This window comes from Orycteropus afer, unplaced genomic scaffold, assembly GCF_000298275.1.
Source record: "Orycteropus afer afer isolate SDZICR_OR568_19922 unplaced genomic scaffold, OryAfe1.0 scaffold00027, whole genome shotgun sequence".
Lineage (NCBI taxonomy): Eukaryota > Metazoa > Chordata > Mammalia > Tubulidentata > Orycteropodidae > Orycteropus > Orycteropus afer.
In genome coordinates, this window is record NW_006921614.1 from 13,001,387 (window position 1) to 13,019,563 (window position 18,177).

Sequence of the window (18,177 nt, forward strand, 5' to 3'; positions counted from 1 at the left end):
CCTTGGAAGCAAGAATGGCCAGACTTCGTCTCACCTATTTTGGTCATGTTGTCAGAAAGGACCATTCCCTGGAGAAGGATGTCATGCTTGGTAGGGTGCAGGGTCAATGAAAGACGGGGAGGCCTTCAACAAGATGGATTGACACGGTGGCTGCAATGATAGGCTCAAGTATAGCAGGGATTGTGGGGCTGTGCAAGATCGGGCAGTGTTTCGTTCTGCTGTGCATGGGGTCGCTATGAGTCGGAAATGACTCAACGGCACTTAACAACAACAACAAACCACCTTAAATCTGCTGATGTTTTTGATGTATATGTTATTTCATCCTATCAGTCTCCAGTGCTGTTTTTTATGTGTTCACCTTAGTTCACATGACCCTGTCTGTGTGGATGGCCTTGCCTGTTGCTCCAAGGGCAAGATGAACTCTCCTTATGCTGAACGGCTGTCAGCAAGCCAGTGGGCCCTTTCCCTCCCCGTTTCTGGGCACGTGGGTGATTTCTGCCTTTTAAAACTCTACAAATTGCACTGTTGGGAGTATATATTATTAAACACATTTTTACTTCCATATACTTCTTCGGCTGATATTTCTCATGGAGATTAAAGTTTAAAGAAGCTGCTCTTTTTGCTTTGTTTTAATAAGTCAATCACAAAAGGACAAAGATTATATGGTTTCACTTATATAAAATGACAATAATATGTAATTACATAGAGATCAAGTGATTACCACGGGCAGGAGAGGGGAGGGAGAGGCGGAAATCACTCTCTGGGAAGTAGTGAACTTTTCTCTATGGTGATGGGAAAACTGGGATTAACTAGGGGTAATGGTTACACAACTTGACTAATGTAGCTGTTGTCACTGAGTTGTACACCAGATGAAAAGGGTGAAATGGCAAATAAAATGCTTTATGTAATATTACTACTACAACATGAGTCAAAAAAACAAATAAAAGACTGTACCTGTTGATATTAGCTACAACTAAACATTTCATGGGATTAGTTTTCTGGGTTCAAAGGTTTAGGGTCATGGCTTCATGGATCTTTTCAGACAATTGGCTTAAATATATTCTGTTCTACCTCCTAGTTCTCTGAGTAGCATCTGGGGTCTTAAAAGCTTGCAAATAGCCACCCAAGATATAATTGGTCTCTATTCACCGGAAACAGTAGAGGAAAGAGACCCAGGAATGGAGAAAATGAATTGCAGGAAATGCTCATTTATCTCCTTCTCCATCATGAGACCAGAAGAAATGGATGGTGTCTGGCTACCACTACTGAACATTTTGATCAAGGTCCCAATAGACGGATCCTGATCCAAAGGAGGAAAATCGTGGAACAGAATTTCAAATTCATACGGAAATCACATTTACCGGACCCACTGAGATTGGAGGAACCCCAAAATCTATTGCCCCACCCCAAAGAATTTTTAAACTTTGAACAAAAAGTATCCCATGATCCATCTTTAAACTGTTGTTGTTGTTGTTGTTATGTGCCATCTCGAGTCGACCCCGACTCATAGCGACCCCTCCTTGGGTTTCCGAGGCAGTATCACTACGGAAGTAGGATTGCCCAACCTTCCTTCTGAATCTTTAAACTAAACAATTAAAATGAACAATTATTAAAGAATGTTTGCCTTGGGCATTATGCTCTTATTTAGAATTATCTACATGAGTGCAAACTGACAAGAGTTCATGTAAAGCACAGATAACAACTTTAACGGGCAGAGTACGTAGATTAATTGTGATGTAACAATATGGGTGGAGAGAGCGACACAACGTGAAGTATGTAACCAATCATTTAACTCTACCTGCAGAAACTGTGAAGGGATGTAATATTGGGATGTTTATATTGCCACCGAAAAGAAAAAAAATAACAATGAAGAAAAAAAAAAGCTGGTATTTTTTTAGGTTTTGTTATATATAGCCACAAAATTCCTGAGAAAGACAGGCATGAACCATGGCGACCTGTGTCGCGTTTAGGAAGAACATAGTCCCTGACCGCCCAAGTCTAATGGGACATCTCATTCTCAAAGGGATATACGGCAACCCACGTAGCGGCGCTGCCGGGTCTTCTCATTGCCGACGTGAGGACAATACTGTCCTCACTTCTTAGGTTCAGGGCAGAAGAAATGGATGCTGCCTGCTAATCACAGAGAGCCAAATACAGAAATGTTTCAAAAAGGGGCATCAGGCACCACTGGGACGTGTGTTCACAGTCTCTGCGCCCAGGGCTGCCTCCTTCAATCTCCTGGCAGGACTGCGGGGAGAACTCACCCAGTAGAAAGTATGGAGTGGCGGGACTCGAGACAGGTACAACCTGGAGTAACTCCGGCAGCAAACACTCAGAACCCCTGGCTGATGAGAGCGCCAGCCGTTGCGCCTGCAGGTGCAGAGGGCCTTGTGATACAGCTCGCCTCCGCCCCTGCTTTTGCCCCTCCAAGTGACTACGCAATCACTTGTGCGGCCGCACGCCCCGCCCCCTCCAGAGTCCCATGCCTTCACCGGCTCCAGTTGCTGAGTGCTCCCCTGCTGGCCAGCTGCCTTGAAAGCACTGCTGTACTGGGGTGCAGGCGGCGCCCACATGCCTTCTGCCCACCCCCTCCTCTCTTTCTAGGCGGGTAAACCAAAATAAACGTGTGCCATCAAGTCCATTGACTCATACCGACAACCATTGGGTTTCCAAGGCTGTAAATTTTTATGAAACCAGACTGCCCCGTCTTTCTTCAGCAGAGCAACTTATGGGTTTCAACCACGGACCTTTTGGTTAGCAGCCAAATGCCTTAACCAGCTGGTAACCAGGTTAAAATGCAGGTGCATGGAAACCAGACAGCAATAAAATGGAATGTACAATCTTCATGAATCTCCAGAGAATTTGGAATGAAAAAAAGACAACCCAAAAGATTACACACTTGTGTGAGTCTATTGATACAACATACTCTAAATGACCAAATGTTTATTTAAGTACATATTTTATCCACTTTTTTAAACTGGGATGTTTGTCTTTTTGTTGTTAAGTTGCACATATTTTTTTTTACATATTCTGGATATTACACCCTCACCAGATACACATTGTTGTTGTTCACTCACACTCACTCACTGTTGTGGAGTTGGATTCGACTCATAGCAACCCCTCCTTGGGTTTCCAAGGCAGTATCACTATGGAAGTAGATTGCCCAACCTTCCTTTCGAGGAGTGGCTGGTGGGTTTGAACCACCAGCCTTCTGGTTAGCAGTCAAATGCCTTAGGCATTATGCCACCAGAGCTCCCACTATTACCAGTATTCAATGGAAAAATAAGCTCACCTTCTTGGTTGGGCATCTAGAAACTGAGACTGGAGTAAAGAGTCAAACAGAAGCATTCATACATCCAGCTCAGAGTTAGAGGATGATTCTGAACCCTTAAATAAGCTGTGCCTGACTCCCACATGTGGCTACTGCACTTGGACCCATTGTCACGCCAGCATCTACCACCAGGGAGAGGCATAAGCACAGCATGGCTTTCCAGTGTTAGAAGCAAGTCAAACTGTCCAGGCCTATATGCTTCATTCTGTGTCCATGTTAGATTCCAGAGGGCCCTGGAAAGCTCACCTACTTTTCTGCAGACTTACACACATAATACTCAAGCATGCTGAAATAGTGGCTTCACTAAGTCACACCTGTTAGATACACAGGATTACAATCAATACCTTGGGAAGGTGTTGACTCCCTCAGGCAATTTGCAAACAAAGTTTTGTTTGAAAAAGGAGCAAGTGACAACTATAGGTATAAATATCTTGTCTTGGCAACACCAGGCCTATAGTCTGGGGCCCTTGAAAGGAGCAGGATTGACACAAGGACCAAGTCTCCTATGGTCCATCAATGGAGAAAGGCCCTCTATCCAGATCTAGCTATTTGGAGACTTAGGATTTAAAACTTTTGATTCCTGTGATTCTGTCTATGATGATCTAATTTCCTCAAATGGTTCACAAGTGCAATTTCTTTATGAACTTTGTCGTTGCTGTTGTTATGTGCCATTGAGTTTGACCCGACTCACAGCAACCCCTCCTTGGGTTTCCGAGGCGGTATCTCTACGGAAGTAGTTTGTCCTCCAACCTTCCTTCTGAGGAGTGGCTGGTGGATTTGAACCGCCAGCCTTCTGGTTAGCAGTCAAGTGCCTCAGGCCCTATGCTACCAGAGCTCTTATATAAACTTTACTACATATATATATATATATATATATATATATATATATATATATTTGGGGCCAACTCGATGGTACATAACAACAACAAATATATATATATGGTACTTCCAATAGTGTGAACAGTACAGTCTGAAGATACCTGGTCTATTTTACATTAAGAAATGTTAAGTGTATTTAATAGGAGGTTAAAAAAAAAAAAAAAGAACCTGAAATATTACTATCACTGTATCAGCTTCTTGAACCTTCTGCTTCTCAATGATATCTCTGGCCAGTGTCTTCTTATAGCTGCCATGTGCCTCCAATTCATCATTTAAGAATCCAAATGGCAAAGTGCACCTGGAAGAAATAGGCTACACCTAGGGATTCTTATTCCCAAAGCCCAGAGAGCAGCCCAAGCCATTCAGAGATCATCCCCATTAGACAGGATGGAATGATCTTGCTTCTGCAATTCAATACACATATATTGAGACACCAGTATGTGTCAGCCATGGTGGGGTTTCAAGTTCCAATCTTCATTCCAATAATGTGCACAGAAGAAGGGTCAACCTATTCAGCCAGCTACACATGTCCAATCAAATCTGGAAGGCAAAGATTTCAGCCAGAATCACCTCACAACCAAATATCAAAATAATGTGGTAATGCAAGCATTTAATGGGTATAGCAAGTGCCACCAAGGATGGTGGAGAGATGAGCTCTATTTAAAGTAGATCAGGAAGATTTCCCAAACAGGGCATTCTTGAACTGAATTTTGAAAGGTAACTTGGATTTCCCAGAAAGAAGGGTTAAGGGAGATGGGAAGAAAAAAGTCATTGTAAAACATTCTTCTACACTTAAGAGTTCCTCACTTAAGCATGGAGCTTGTATGTGCCAGGGCTGAAGTAGGGTGTGTAGCAGCCAAGGGAGGACTAGGAGTCTTTACAAGAGAACAGATGTGGAATGTCTTGCTCGCCATGCTAACAATGTGGACTGTATTCTGGAAACAGTGGGCAACAAGAGAAAGGAGTTCTCCCACTCTGCACATCTCCTGCAATGGAAGCAACAGGAGAACAGGGGCCCTGCAGTTGTGTTTATTTCCATGTCCATAGCTTTTAGACTAGCATTAGGAGCACAGTAAGTGCTTTGTGAGTATTTTTTCACTCCACTGTGGATTCTCTCACATTCCTGCCACCCTCATCCCACTTGACCTGTCCCCATTTCTCCATTTTTCCTACTTTGTGCCTCTGAAGCCTGGGAACCAGCCCAGCCAAGTCTATACTCTGCCTGGAGACTGGGAAAGCTCAGAAGACAAAGACAAATCCTTTGTGAAAGAAGACTAAGAAGAACATGACCTTTTAATCCATTTTGTCTACCTCATAGGAGAGATACTTCAGGTACAAGAGGAGAAAGACCTGTGCCATGAGACTCAGATAATGTACAGCAAAACAAGGTGTGGACAGGTCAGATGCTACAGGGACAGAGTCCATGGGACAGCCTTCCTTTTGATTCAAACGCTGGAGGTTACTATCACTAAAAGATGATACTTGTTTTATTCCCTAAATATGCATGTCTTGAAAGTTTGTAATAGTTGCCATTGACTAAACACATACTAGGAGCTCTGGTGGCGTAGTGCCTAAGGCATTTGACTGCTAACCAGAAGGCTGACAGTTCAAATCCATCAGCCACTCCTTGGAAGGAAGATTGGGCAATCTACTTCTGTAGAGATACCACCTTGGAAACCCAAGGAGGGGTCACTATGAGTGGCAATTGACTCAACAGCAGTGAGTTTGTTTTGTTAAGCACATACTAGGATCCAGGGAGTACATTACACTCAATATTGGCATATTAACATTTTTGAATAAATGTAACCCTTGTGAAGTAACTCTTATCTCTATTTACAGATAAGGAAATGGGCATCAAGAGTATATGGACTTGTTTTATGTTACAGAGTTAGTAGGACCCAATTGAAACTCAAGTGTAAGCTCCAGAGATAAACAGAAATTTGTTTTCTCACAGTTTAGGAAGCCAAGTCCAAATTCAGGGCACTGGCTTTAGAAGGCTCTCTCTGTTCACTCTGGTGGAAAATCCTTGCCTCAGCTTTCTTTTCGGCGTTCCTTGCAGATATCCAAGTGGCATCTGGTCCAGAAGCAAGTAAAGTCTTTTCTTCCCCACTAATCAATGAATTTTCCAGTTTTATCTCATTGGCTTAGCCTGGGTTGTGTACTGGGTCATGGAGCACTTGACTGGTCAGGTCTGTGTCAGGTGCTACTCCTGAGTGTGGAGATGTCACACTTATGAAAACCACATGGCTTGGCAAAAGAGCGTAATTCCCAAAGGGAAATCAGGGTGTGGTTATCAGAAGAAATGAGAATACGTGTTAAATGCCTACTATTTTAACAGCTCAGACAACTTCTAAGGGATGGTTATGCTATGGTGTGCTTCATCATTACCCTAATCATGGGCATTTGATTGCATCTAGATATTCTGGGTTCAAATCCTAGATCTGCCCCTAGATAGCTGTGAGCCTTTTTGTAAGTGTCTTCAGCCAGCTTTGCCTCTGTTTCCTCATCTATAAAATGGAGTTAGTACTAGTACTTGCTCATATATTTTTTATGATGGCTAAATAGCTAATAATGCATGTATCAGCCTCTGGCACAAATTAAACATCCAATAAATGTTAACTATTATTTCATTATCACTAAAAATCCCCCCCTTTCTTTGTTTTAATACCTTTCATGTTTTACTGGTATCTTTTTTCTTTTTAATAATTTTAGTTGTTGAAAATATACACAGCAGAATATACACCAATTCAACAATTTCTACATGTGCAATTCAGTGATATTGGTTACATTCTTCAAGTTGTACAACCATTCTCACACTCCTTTTCCAATTTGTTCCTCCCCATTAAAATAAACTCACTACCTTCTAAGATGTCTGCCTAATCTTCCCAGTTGCTGTCATCAATTTCACCTCACATAGATAATTTCTTTTAAAGAGCACAATGCACAAGGCAGACATTCTTTATTAATTAAGTTATTGTTTGATAAAAACCCAAACATTTTATTTACACAATTACTTTCACTTTCTGTGTATTTCCTTAGAATCTATTCCTGGAAATGGAATTGCCTGGTCAAAGGGTCAGATGTGTTTATAGCATGTGGATAATTGCCAGATGCTCACAGCTATACTGAGCCAATTTCTAGTGTCACAGGTCAAGTACCTTTATACTGGTGGGATTCAAGCAACCTCCAGTTTTGTCTGACTAACTCTTTCTTTTAAGGGCAAAACTAAATGACCTGATGAGAACACAACTCACAGAATAGAGGGCTGCCTGGGACTGAATTGGTCCATCTTCAAGGTTGTCACATCATCCCTAGCACCAAACTTCTCATGTGCCATCTTCTCCTACATCCCCACCAAGTCACCATAACTGGGGCTCCTTTTCTCCTTCATGAGGCCAGCCACAGTGTTTCCCCTGTCCCTTGGGTACAAGGCAGAGCTCTCTGGCCAGTGGAACTGCTTCAACATTCTGACACTTTCTTACATGGAGTAACATAAGTTTATTTCCTCTTTTGTATCAACCTCTGCCACACAAGTGGAAGGGCAGGTGGGTCTGCAGTCTTTCTTTTTTTTTTTTTTTTTTCAAAAAAAGCACAATTACCACTGTGCTGCTGATGCTGAATTTATTCATTTTAAATTCTATTCAACAACATTTCTAAAATCAACAATTAAGGTGAGTAAATATGACTCCCTGGTGTTGGAGCTGAGAGTTGAATTCCTGCTGCTTACTGAGATAAAAGATGGTGATGGAGGTGTGGGAAGTAGAACTCAATTGTTGGCATGCTAGATTTGAGGAAGTTGGAAGGCAGTCAAGTAGAATTCTCAAAGGATTGGAAACTTTGAGAAATTCCAGAGAGAGGATCTGATTGATGAGGGAAACATCAGCCCAGAATACCTTAGAAAGTACTAGCACAAAAGAAAGCAGGGCAAAATGAAAATATGAAAGGAGGTGACAGGTCTTGGACCCACTCAACTGTGGTTTCCTGGACTGGGCATTGTTCTTTCAGCCTCTTTGCCCTGTGATGGGTAGGAAACATGAACACCAAAAACCTAGATGAAAAAATGAGTTTGATGAGCAGCTGTTAATATAAGAACTGTATAGAGACACCAAAGAGGGTGATATCCAGGAAGATCCCAGCAGAGAAGCCAAATTCTTTGGGGTAGAAGTCAACTGACACTCCCTAAAAATGGAATCTGGACAAGAAGGCTTGGCTCCTCAAGATCACTGAAGATTTCTTCACTACATATCAGGCCAATTATGGCTACTCTAATAATGGTACATCCAGCTCTACAGCAAACATACAAGAGAGTACTGCTAGGAACACTGAGAAACCACCACAAAGAAAAACACCTGAACCCACTGATCTCAAAAAGAATGGCTTCATGTGGCAAAACCCAAACAAAACACACTGCCATCGAGTCAATTCCAACCCTGCAGGACAAAGTAAAACACGCACATAGGATTTCCAAAGCTGTAAATCTTTACAGCAGCCGACTGCCTCATTTTTCTTCCATGGAGTAGCTGGTGGGTTTGAATAGCTGACCTTTAGGTCAGCAGCCAAATGCTTTAACCATTGTTTAAGAAGATAGAAATACAAATGTACATGTGTCTGGTTTGCATCCATACATTACAGTGGATTAATTTATAAAGCTTATGTCCAAATTTGGTATTATTATGAGAGATTCTCTTTGTTTTGGTTCTCTAGTGTTGCTCTAACAGAAAATACCACAAAATCGGTGGTATGAACAAACAGGAATTTATTCTCCTACTGTTTAGGAGGCTAGAAGTCCAAGTTCTAAGTGTCAGATCTAGGGGCTGGGTAAAGGCCCCTCAACCTTGGGCTTCAGCTGTGCCTCTTGCTCTGGCCCACTGAAACTAAAGGCTTCTCTTAACTCAGGCAGCAGCTGGCTGCTGAGGCTGACAAGCCCAAGGCTGACAAGTACAATGCCACAGTCCCAAGATTATCAAACAACATAGCAGGACATTAGTTCAAGTTCAGAAACAATCCCAAGTTCTTGTATTGCAGACAATACAGCAGGCCATTGAGATGAAGAGTCAGCTACAAGCAGGGTCCAAAAGTACCAAAGAGCTCAAGACCATTATCAAAGCTTCTCCTTATATAATGGAAACAGACCACACCCCTAAAGCAGCTACTCAGCTGCTTGTGGCAGATTCCACCATGGAGTTGATTGCCAGTCTCATTATGGGGAATAACTATGACCAGCTGCCCAGCCACTCAAAAACAGGCTCAGCCAAGTTGACACATAATCTTAACTATTATACTCCCTAAGAAGAACTTAAGGTCAAGCTTTATAAAGATAATCAAGGAAATCTAAAAGGAGACAAGTTCTTTGAAGAGGGGATCTGTGGACCTTGCAGTAGTAATCCTTTTGGATGGAGATGAATTAGAAAACATAAATTGCATGTTGAAGATGGCAAAGTCTCAACTGAAGGGGACTATTAATGCTTTCAAAAGAGAAGACAGGCAAGCCTACCAGCAACAGCTGTCTCCAAACAAAAAGCAGTTGGATCATCCCAGTGTACCACAAGAAAGTTATCATCATCAAAACTGCTTCAACCTTTGGATTTTGAGGATAGTCCACTGGTGAATGGGGTCAGAGAAGACCTTCAATGAGACTGCTGAAAGTTTGGACAAATTAGGAAGCAACTTCTCTTTGGTAGGTTCCCACAGCATATAGGCTCTGAGTCCTTTGGCAATACAGAAGAAGCTAATCATTGTATTCAAACTTTCAATGAAGGTGGTTTGGTGGTGTGCCAGATCACTGTCCAAGCATGGATGGCACTACAGATTATATGGCTGAGATCTCAAGAGTAAAGCAGGCTTTCCTCAAAGCCCCTCAGGCCAAGCGAGGCAAATGAATCCTGTCTTTGCTTCCGAAAGAGCAGGGTCTTTTAAAGTATGTTTCAGAGCATCCTAGCATATCTAGGACAAATGCTGAAGAAGCTGAAATTACAATGGCATTTAAAGAACTTACCAAAGAAAAGAATGCTGTTAAAGCCGCCCACTAGTGGTACTTCTGTTACAGTCTATAAAACTGTTGCCATTGAGTCAATTTCAGCTCATAGTTGAATTTTATAATCACACTCATAGGACAGAATAGAACTGCTCCATAGAGTTTCCAAGGCTGTAATCTTTGGAATCTATGGAAGCAGACTGACACATTTTCTCCCCCATAGAGTGGGTGGTGGGTTCAAATAGCCAATTTTTGTTAACTGCTATCTTGGTTCTCTAATGCTGCTATAGCAGAAATACCACAAGTGGATAGCTTTTAAAAACAGGGATTTATTCTCTCACAGTTTAGGAGGCTAGAGGTCTGAGTTCAAAGTGCTAGCTCTAGGGGCTGGGTAAAGGCCCCTTGATCTTGGGCTTCAGCTCTGCCTCCATTTACAGGCCCACTAGAACTGTAAGCTTTTTCTAACTCTTGCAGCTGCTAGCTGCTGAGACTGATGAACCCAAGATGGACAAGTAAAATGGCACAGTCCCAAGATTAGCAGACAACATGACAGGCCACTAGTTCAAATCCAGGAATAATCCCAAGATCAGCAGGCAACATGGCAGTCCAGTGAAATGAAGACTTGGCCAAATGCAGAATCCAGACATACCAAAAGCTAAAGAGATTTCTCAAAGCTTCTCTTTATATGCTAGGAGCAGGCCACACCCTGAAGGCAGCTACTCAATTGCTCACAGCAGATTCCACCATGGAGTTGATTATCAATCTCATTATAGGGAATAACTACATCCAGCTGCCCAGCCACTCAAAACCAAGGCTCTGCCAAGGTGACACACACACTTTTTTTAAAATTATTATTATTTTTTTAATTGTGATTTGGGTGAAAATTTACAGAGAAAATTCACTTTCCATACAGCAGCTCACATATACTTTGTCTCATGACATTAACCACAATTCACCAAAAGGCAACAGCTCCCCTCCCACTTCCTCCCAACAGTCACCTCTTCCCTGTGTCCATCCTGCCATGCACCCCTGCCCCCTGAGCTATCTCCCTGTAGACAAACAGCCCTTCTTTCTCCCATGATTGTTCTCTTCAAGGAGTATATTTACTTCAGGTAAATGTTCAACTCCTATACCTGTCTTTTGCTTGGCTGGAAGCCACAGGTTGACACACATTCTTAACTACCACAGCAGCCAAGCATTTAACCATTGCACCACCAAAGCATGTTTAAAGAACATAAGGTGGGATAGAATTTGAAGATGCTTCTGAAAGAGTCTAGAAGGTGGCAATGTCTAAAACGTTTGAAGAGAATGGCTCCAAAAGGCATTCTAAAAAGAAGAACCTCAAACAAACAAACAAAAATACAAAGAGACTGTTGTTGTTGTTGTTGTGTGCCGTCAAGTCGGCCCCAACTCATAGCGACCCCTCCTTGGGTTTCCGAGGCAGTATCACTACGGAAGTAGGATTGCCCAACCTTCCTTCCGAGGAGTGGCTGGTGGGTTTGAACTGCCAGCCTTCTGGTTAGCAGTCAAGTGCTTTAGCCACTATGCTACCAGAGCTCCTACAAAGAGACTAGCCCTGAACAAATATCTGAAGATGATGAGCCTAACAAGGAGTCTGAAGATGATGACAGCCTTAAATAGACGTCTTAGAAAGATCTGAAAACTTCTCTGAAAATGGTGTGAAGATGGCTTCAAAAAGAATTTGATAAAAATGGTCTTGAGTAAGAATTTGAAAACAATGGCTATGAAAGTGCTTGATGAGGAAGGCTATTAGAGAGTTTGAAGATGATCAGATGAAAAGGAAGAAGATGACACAAAAGGAAATTTGATGATTAGTGAGATGAAAAAGTGGACAAATAAAATGCAAATGAGAGAGAGTTTGAAGATGCTGATGAAAAGGAGGAAAAAGATGATGAAGATAAAAAGATGAAAAAGAGGCAGAAGAAAAGTTGTTCAAATATGATTCCAATGGGAAGCTGGTTGAAAAGGCTTTCAGACAGAAGTTTCAAGAATCTGATGATGACTGAGGCTTCATGTTGGGATGCTAAGGAAGAAGGGTCTATGTCCACAGGCAGCATCTTTGATCTAAGCAGTCAGATGATGACATTTAATCCCTTAGAGTTGCTTTTTAGGGAGACTCCTTGATCTCCAATTGCCTTGCCTTCAGGGTAATTATTAGTATTGCCACAGAGACATGTGCATAGTGATGGGATGCCATCTGATTAATGCCTTGAAATTTCACTTTAACCAGTACTTAATCATTTAAATGTATATTAATTGGCTGTTCAATTAAAATTTTAGTCTTAATGCAAGCAAAAAAGAAAGATCGAAGAAATAGCTCTTTTCTATTTAAAAGAGAAAGAAAAACAAGCTCTTGAATTAAAAACAAAAGAAAAAACTAACAAATTTAGCTCCATGCCATGAGAACCACATGAAAAGCAAATTATCCATAAAAGCTGAAAACAGCACAATGAAAAAATATTAGACAAATACTAAAGAAATGGAAGCCTGGTGAATGACACCAGTCAGCATAGACTCCAATAAAACAAGCTAATTATTAAAATATTTGATCTGAAGGCATAAAATTCTGAAACACTCATCCATTCACATTTTTAAATATATCTAGTACCTTTGTTGTAATTTTATTATAGTACCATTTTGTCAGACCATGTGCTTGTGATAAGAGACTGTATTATCTAATACAGCGAGAGATCCAAAAGCATGATGTCTGGGGCTCAGGCTCTGCCTCTCTGGATTCCTTTGGCTGTAATCTCCTCTTTCTCTCTTTTATTTATTTATTAATTTTTACCAGTTGTCATGGAAGTGATTTTGACTCTTGGTGATGACCCCATGTGTGTCAGAATAAAACTGTGCTCCATAGGGTTCCTAATGGCTGATTTGTCTTAAAAAGATCACCAGGCCTTTCTTCTGAGGCACCTCTGTGTGGATTTGAGCCTCCAATCTTTTGGTTAGCAGCTGAGCTCATTAACGGTTTACACCACCTAGGGACTCCTTGGTCTTCTCCAGTGCTGGCTTAATCCTTGGGCTGGAGTCAAGACAGCTGCTTTCATTGCATGGGCCTCATCCAGACACAACATCCCTTGTAAGCAATAGACTTGTCTCTATCTTGTGTCTCTTTTTAAGAGTAGGGAAGCCTTTCCCAGATGCTTCTCAGCAGAACTCCTTGTCTCACTGGCTACAAAATTGATCTATGTTTCTGCTGGAATCAATCATTGCCAAGGGAAGGATCTATCGTGATTGCCTTAGACATCTCATGAACTCATGCACACCCTGGGGTCCCAGCCTCCTCTGAAGCACATAGACAAGTGGAGAAGGGGGAATATTTAAATAAGACCAAGGATATGACAGAAAGGAGAAAAGAAGATGTGTACAAGGATTAGGCAGCTGGTGGAACCTACTAAATCACCCTGGACAATGTCACATTCTGGAGAGAAAGATGGAAACCAAATCATTTAAACATTGATCAGAATCTGATAATTACTGAATTGTGCTTGGGTCTTTAGCATGCTTATATGATGTACACAAGGCACAAAGTGTTACTGTCCAAAGTACCAAGGTGGTGTGCAGTTGATGGGCTCCTCTGTCCAGATGGTCTTCAGCCTCTGGGCCCAGGATGCCACCATCCCTTTTCTTTCTTCTTCTGATGCTATCTCAGGAGCAAAATTGATTTGAGGAGCTAGGACTTTAAATCCACAGAAGTGCAATACACCATGCTAAAACCAGAATGAAAGAAAAGCTGATTAGAAACCACTAAATGTCACTTGATCAAATGCTTAAAGGGCAAAAGTGATAAGAAACAAACTTTCAAAAATTAACAAAACAACTTTAATGATACTAGACAACTAGACTTGCTGACAACCTTAGGTTGGTGGGCTTTCCAAATGAGGAGAATTTTGGGCAGCTGGGATTTCCAAATTCTGTTTTTACAATTGAGATTATACAATTATAATCTTTATTCCTAGTTTGAATATTTAATTCTACAGTTTTGACAGATCTGGAAAAGTATGATACTTTCTTAAAGTGGATTATTCTATATTAAGGCAAAAAAAAAGAAAAAACTAAACTCACTGCTGTTGAGTCAGATCCAACTCATAGCAACCCCTCCTTGGATTTCCGAGGTGGTATCACTACGGAAGTGGATTGCCCAACCTTCCTTCTGAGGAGTGGCTGATAGATTTGAACCACCAGCCTTCTGGTTAGTAGTCAAATGCTTTAGGCACTACACTACCAGTAACTCTAGCTATAACGTGAGGAAGGAGCTTTCTTAAGGAAGGAGCTCTGGTGGTGTAGTTGTTAAGGAATTTGGTTGCTAACCTAAAGGTTGATGGTTCAAACCCAACAGCCACTCTATAGAAGATGAGGCAGTTACTTCCATAAGATTTAAAGCCTTGGAAATCCAATGAGGGTTGCTATGAGTTGGAATCAACATAACGGCAGTGAATGAATGAGCTATAATGTGTCACCATGAAATGTAGTTCAAGATATATTGTTAAATGGAAACAACAACATATTCTAAACAGTATGTGTAGTATGCCATTTATGTGAAAAATGAAACATAATAACCTTATGGTTATTTATGAATTTATGAATATATATGGGCTGAAAAGAATGACATACACCTGTTAAAGTGATTATTTCTGAGAGTAGGGACTGACTTTCTATTTTTAAATTTCATATTGTCTCTTTCTTTTTCCTATAAGATGTATTTCTGAAAACAAAATACATAGTTCTGATGGCTGGAACAGGTAAGGGGAAAGTCCCAACCAGGAAGCAGGAGTCGGCACCAGCAGCCAGAACAGGTAAGGGGAGAGCCCCAGGAAGGAAGCAAAAGCCAGGTGCTGATGGCTGGAACAGGTAAGAGGAAAGCCCCAGACAGGAAGTGAGAGCTGGCAGATGGCCAGAATGGGTAGGGGGAAGGCCAGGCAGTGAGCAGAGCAGTTTGGAACAACTAAGAGAGAGAAACTTGTCTGTCAGTTTTTCATACTGTGGTGGCTTGCATGTTGCGGTGAGGCTGGAGGTTGTGCCAAAACACCAGCAGCATTGCCCATGGTGGACACGCTTCAGCAGAGTTTCCAAACTGAAACAGACTCAGAAGAAGGAAGAGGCCATCCACTTCTCAAAGAACTGGCCAGTGAAAACCTTATGAAAAGCCGTGAAACACCGTCCAATATAGTGCTGGAAGATGAGCCCCTCATGTCAGAAGGCACTCAAAATACAATTGGGAAAGAGATGCCTCATCAGGGTAGAGCTGACCTTAGTGATACAGATAAAATAGAGCTTTTGACACCTCCATTTGCTGATGTGGCATGATTCAAAATGAGAAGAAACAGCTGCAAACATCCATTAATAATCAGAACATGGAATGTACGAAGTATGAATCTAGGAAAATTGGAAGTTGTCTGAAATGAAATGGAACACATAAAGAGTGATGTCAAAGGTATTAGTGAGCTGAAATAGACCGGTTTTGGCCATTTTGAATCAGACAACCTTATGATCTACTATGCCGGTAATGACAAGTTGAAGATGAATGGTGTGGCACTCATCGTCACAAAGAATGTTTCAAGATCTAGCCTGAATCCTGAAGTACAATGCTGTCAGTGATAGGATAATATCCCTATGAGTCTTTTTTTTTTTAACAAGGAAGGCCAGTTAATGCTACCACTATTCAAATTTACACACCAACCACCAAAGCCAAAGATAAGGAAATTGAAGATTTTTGCCAACTTCTGCACTCTGAAACTGACCAAACATGCAATCAAGATGTTCTGATTATCAATGGTGATTGGAACGCAAAAGTTGTAAACGAAGAATCACTGGTAGTCGGAAAATTTGGCCTTGGTGATAGAAAAAATGCTGGAGATAGCATAATAGAATTTTGCAAGACCAAAGACTTATTCATTGCAAATACTTTTTTTCAACAATACAAATGGCAGCTATACACATGGACTCTGCCAGATGGAGTACACAGGAATCAGACTGACTACATCTGTGGCAAGAGGCAATGGAAAAGCTCAATATCATCAGCCAAAGCAAGGCCAGGAGCTGACTGTGGAACAGACCATCAACTGCTCAAGTTCAAGTTGAAGCTGAAGACAATTAAAACAAGCCCACAAGAGAAAAAATATGACCTTAAATATATCTCTCCTAGGAGCTCTGGTAGCATAGTGGCTAAAGCACTTGACTGCTAACCAGAAGGCTAGTGGTTCAAACCCACCAGCCACTCCTCGGAAGGAAGGTTGGGCAATCCTACTTCCATAGTGATACTGCCTCGGAAACCCAAGGAGGGGTCGCTATGAGTCGGGGCCGACTCGACAGCAAACAACAACAACAACAACAACAACATATCTCTCCTGAATTTAGAGACCATCTAGATAGATTTGATGCATTGAACACCAATGATCAAAAACCAGAGGAATCGTGGGATGACATCAAGAACATTATCCATGAAGAAAGCAAAAGGTCATTAAAAAGACAGTAAAGGAGGAAAGGACCAAAATGGATGTCAGAAGAGACTCTGAAACTTGCCCCTGAATGAAGATTAGCTAAAATAAATGAAAGAAATGACAAGATAAAGGAGATGAACAGATGATTTCAAAGTATAGCTTAAGAAGACAGTCAATTATTACAATGAAATATGCAAAAGAGCTGGAGTTGGAAAGTCAAATGAGAAGAAGAACATGCTTGGTATTTCTCGAACTGAAAGAACTAAAGAAAAAAAATTAAGCCTCAAGTTGCAATATTGAAAGATTCTATGGGCAATATATTGAATGATGCAGGAAACATCAAAAGAAGATGGAAGGAATACAGAGTTATTGTATCAAAAAGAATTGGTCGATGTTCATCCATTTCAGGAGGTGGCATATGATCAAGAACCAATGGTATTGAAGGGAGAAGTCAAAGCTACACTGAAAGAACTGGCAAAGAATGAGGCTCCAGGAATTGACAGAATACCCATTGAGATGTTTCAACAAACGGATGCCATGCTGGAGGCGCTTACTTGTCTATGCCAAGAAATTTAGAAGACATTTACCTGGTTAGCTGACTGGAAAAGATCCAAATCTGTACACATTCCAAAGAAAGGTGATCCCACAGAATGTGGAAATTATCAAACAATATCATTAATATCACACCCAAGTAAAATCTTGCTGAAAATAACTCAAACATGGTTGCAGCAGTATACAGACAGAGAACTTCCAGAAATGCAAGCTGGATTCAGAAGAGGATGTGGAAGGAAGGATATCATAGCTGATGTCACATGGATCTTGGCTTAAAGCAAAGAATACCAGAAAGATATTTACTTGTGTTTTATTGACTATGCAAAAGCATTCAATTGTGTAGATCATAACAAATTATGGATACTATAGAGAAGAATAGAAATTCCAGAACACTTATTTGTACTCATGAGGAACTGCTACTAGACAGGAGGCTGTTGTTCAAACAGAACAAGGGGACATTGCATGGCTTAAAATCAAGAAGGGTGTGTGTCAGGCTGGTATCTTTTCACCATATTTAATCTGTATGCTGAGCACATATTCCAAGAAGCTGGACTATGTGAAGAAGAATGTGGCATCGGAATTGGAAGAAGACTTATTAACAACCTGAGATAGTCAGATGACACAATATTGCTTGCTGAAAGTGAGGATGACTTGAAGCACTTACTGATGAAGACTGAAGACTACAGTATAGATTACACCTCAATATAAAGAAAACGAAAATCCTCACAACTGGAGCAATAAGCAGCATCATGATAAATGGAGAAAGGATTGAAGTTGTCAAAGACTTCATATTACTTGGTTCTACAATCAACACCAATGGAAGCAGCAGTCAAGATATCAGAAGATGTATAGCACTGGGCAAATCTGCTGCAAGAGACCTCTTTAAAGTGCTAAAGATCAGTGCTATCTCCTCCAAGACTAAGGTGCACCTGAAACAAGCCATGGTATTTTCAATCACCTCATATGCATGTGAGAGC

General features: G+C 41.2%; 1 protein-coding gene and 1 pseudogene across 1 annotated transcript in view; one reads left to right on the plus strand and one right to left on the minus strand.

The window, feature by feature from the left end:
* The first annotated feature begins 5,904 nt into the window (after positions 1-5,904).
* On the plus strand, positions 5,905-10,089 carry LOC103192413 (annotated as a pseudogene).
* Positions 10,090-13,741: 3,652 nt separating this feature from the next.
* The window catches only part of LOC103192414 (ribosyldihydronicotinamide dehydrogenase [quinone]), a 37,010-nt gene continuing 32,574 nt past the window's right edge, over positions 13,742-18,177 (minus strand). The window contains exon 6 of the mRNA XM_007935390.1: positions 13,742-13,918. Coding sequence (XP_007933581.1) covers positions 13,742-13,918 — 177 coding nt within the window. The remainder of the gene's footprint in view (positions 13,919-18,177) is intronic.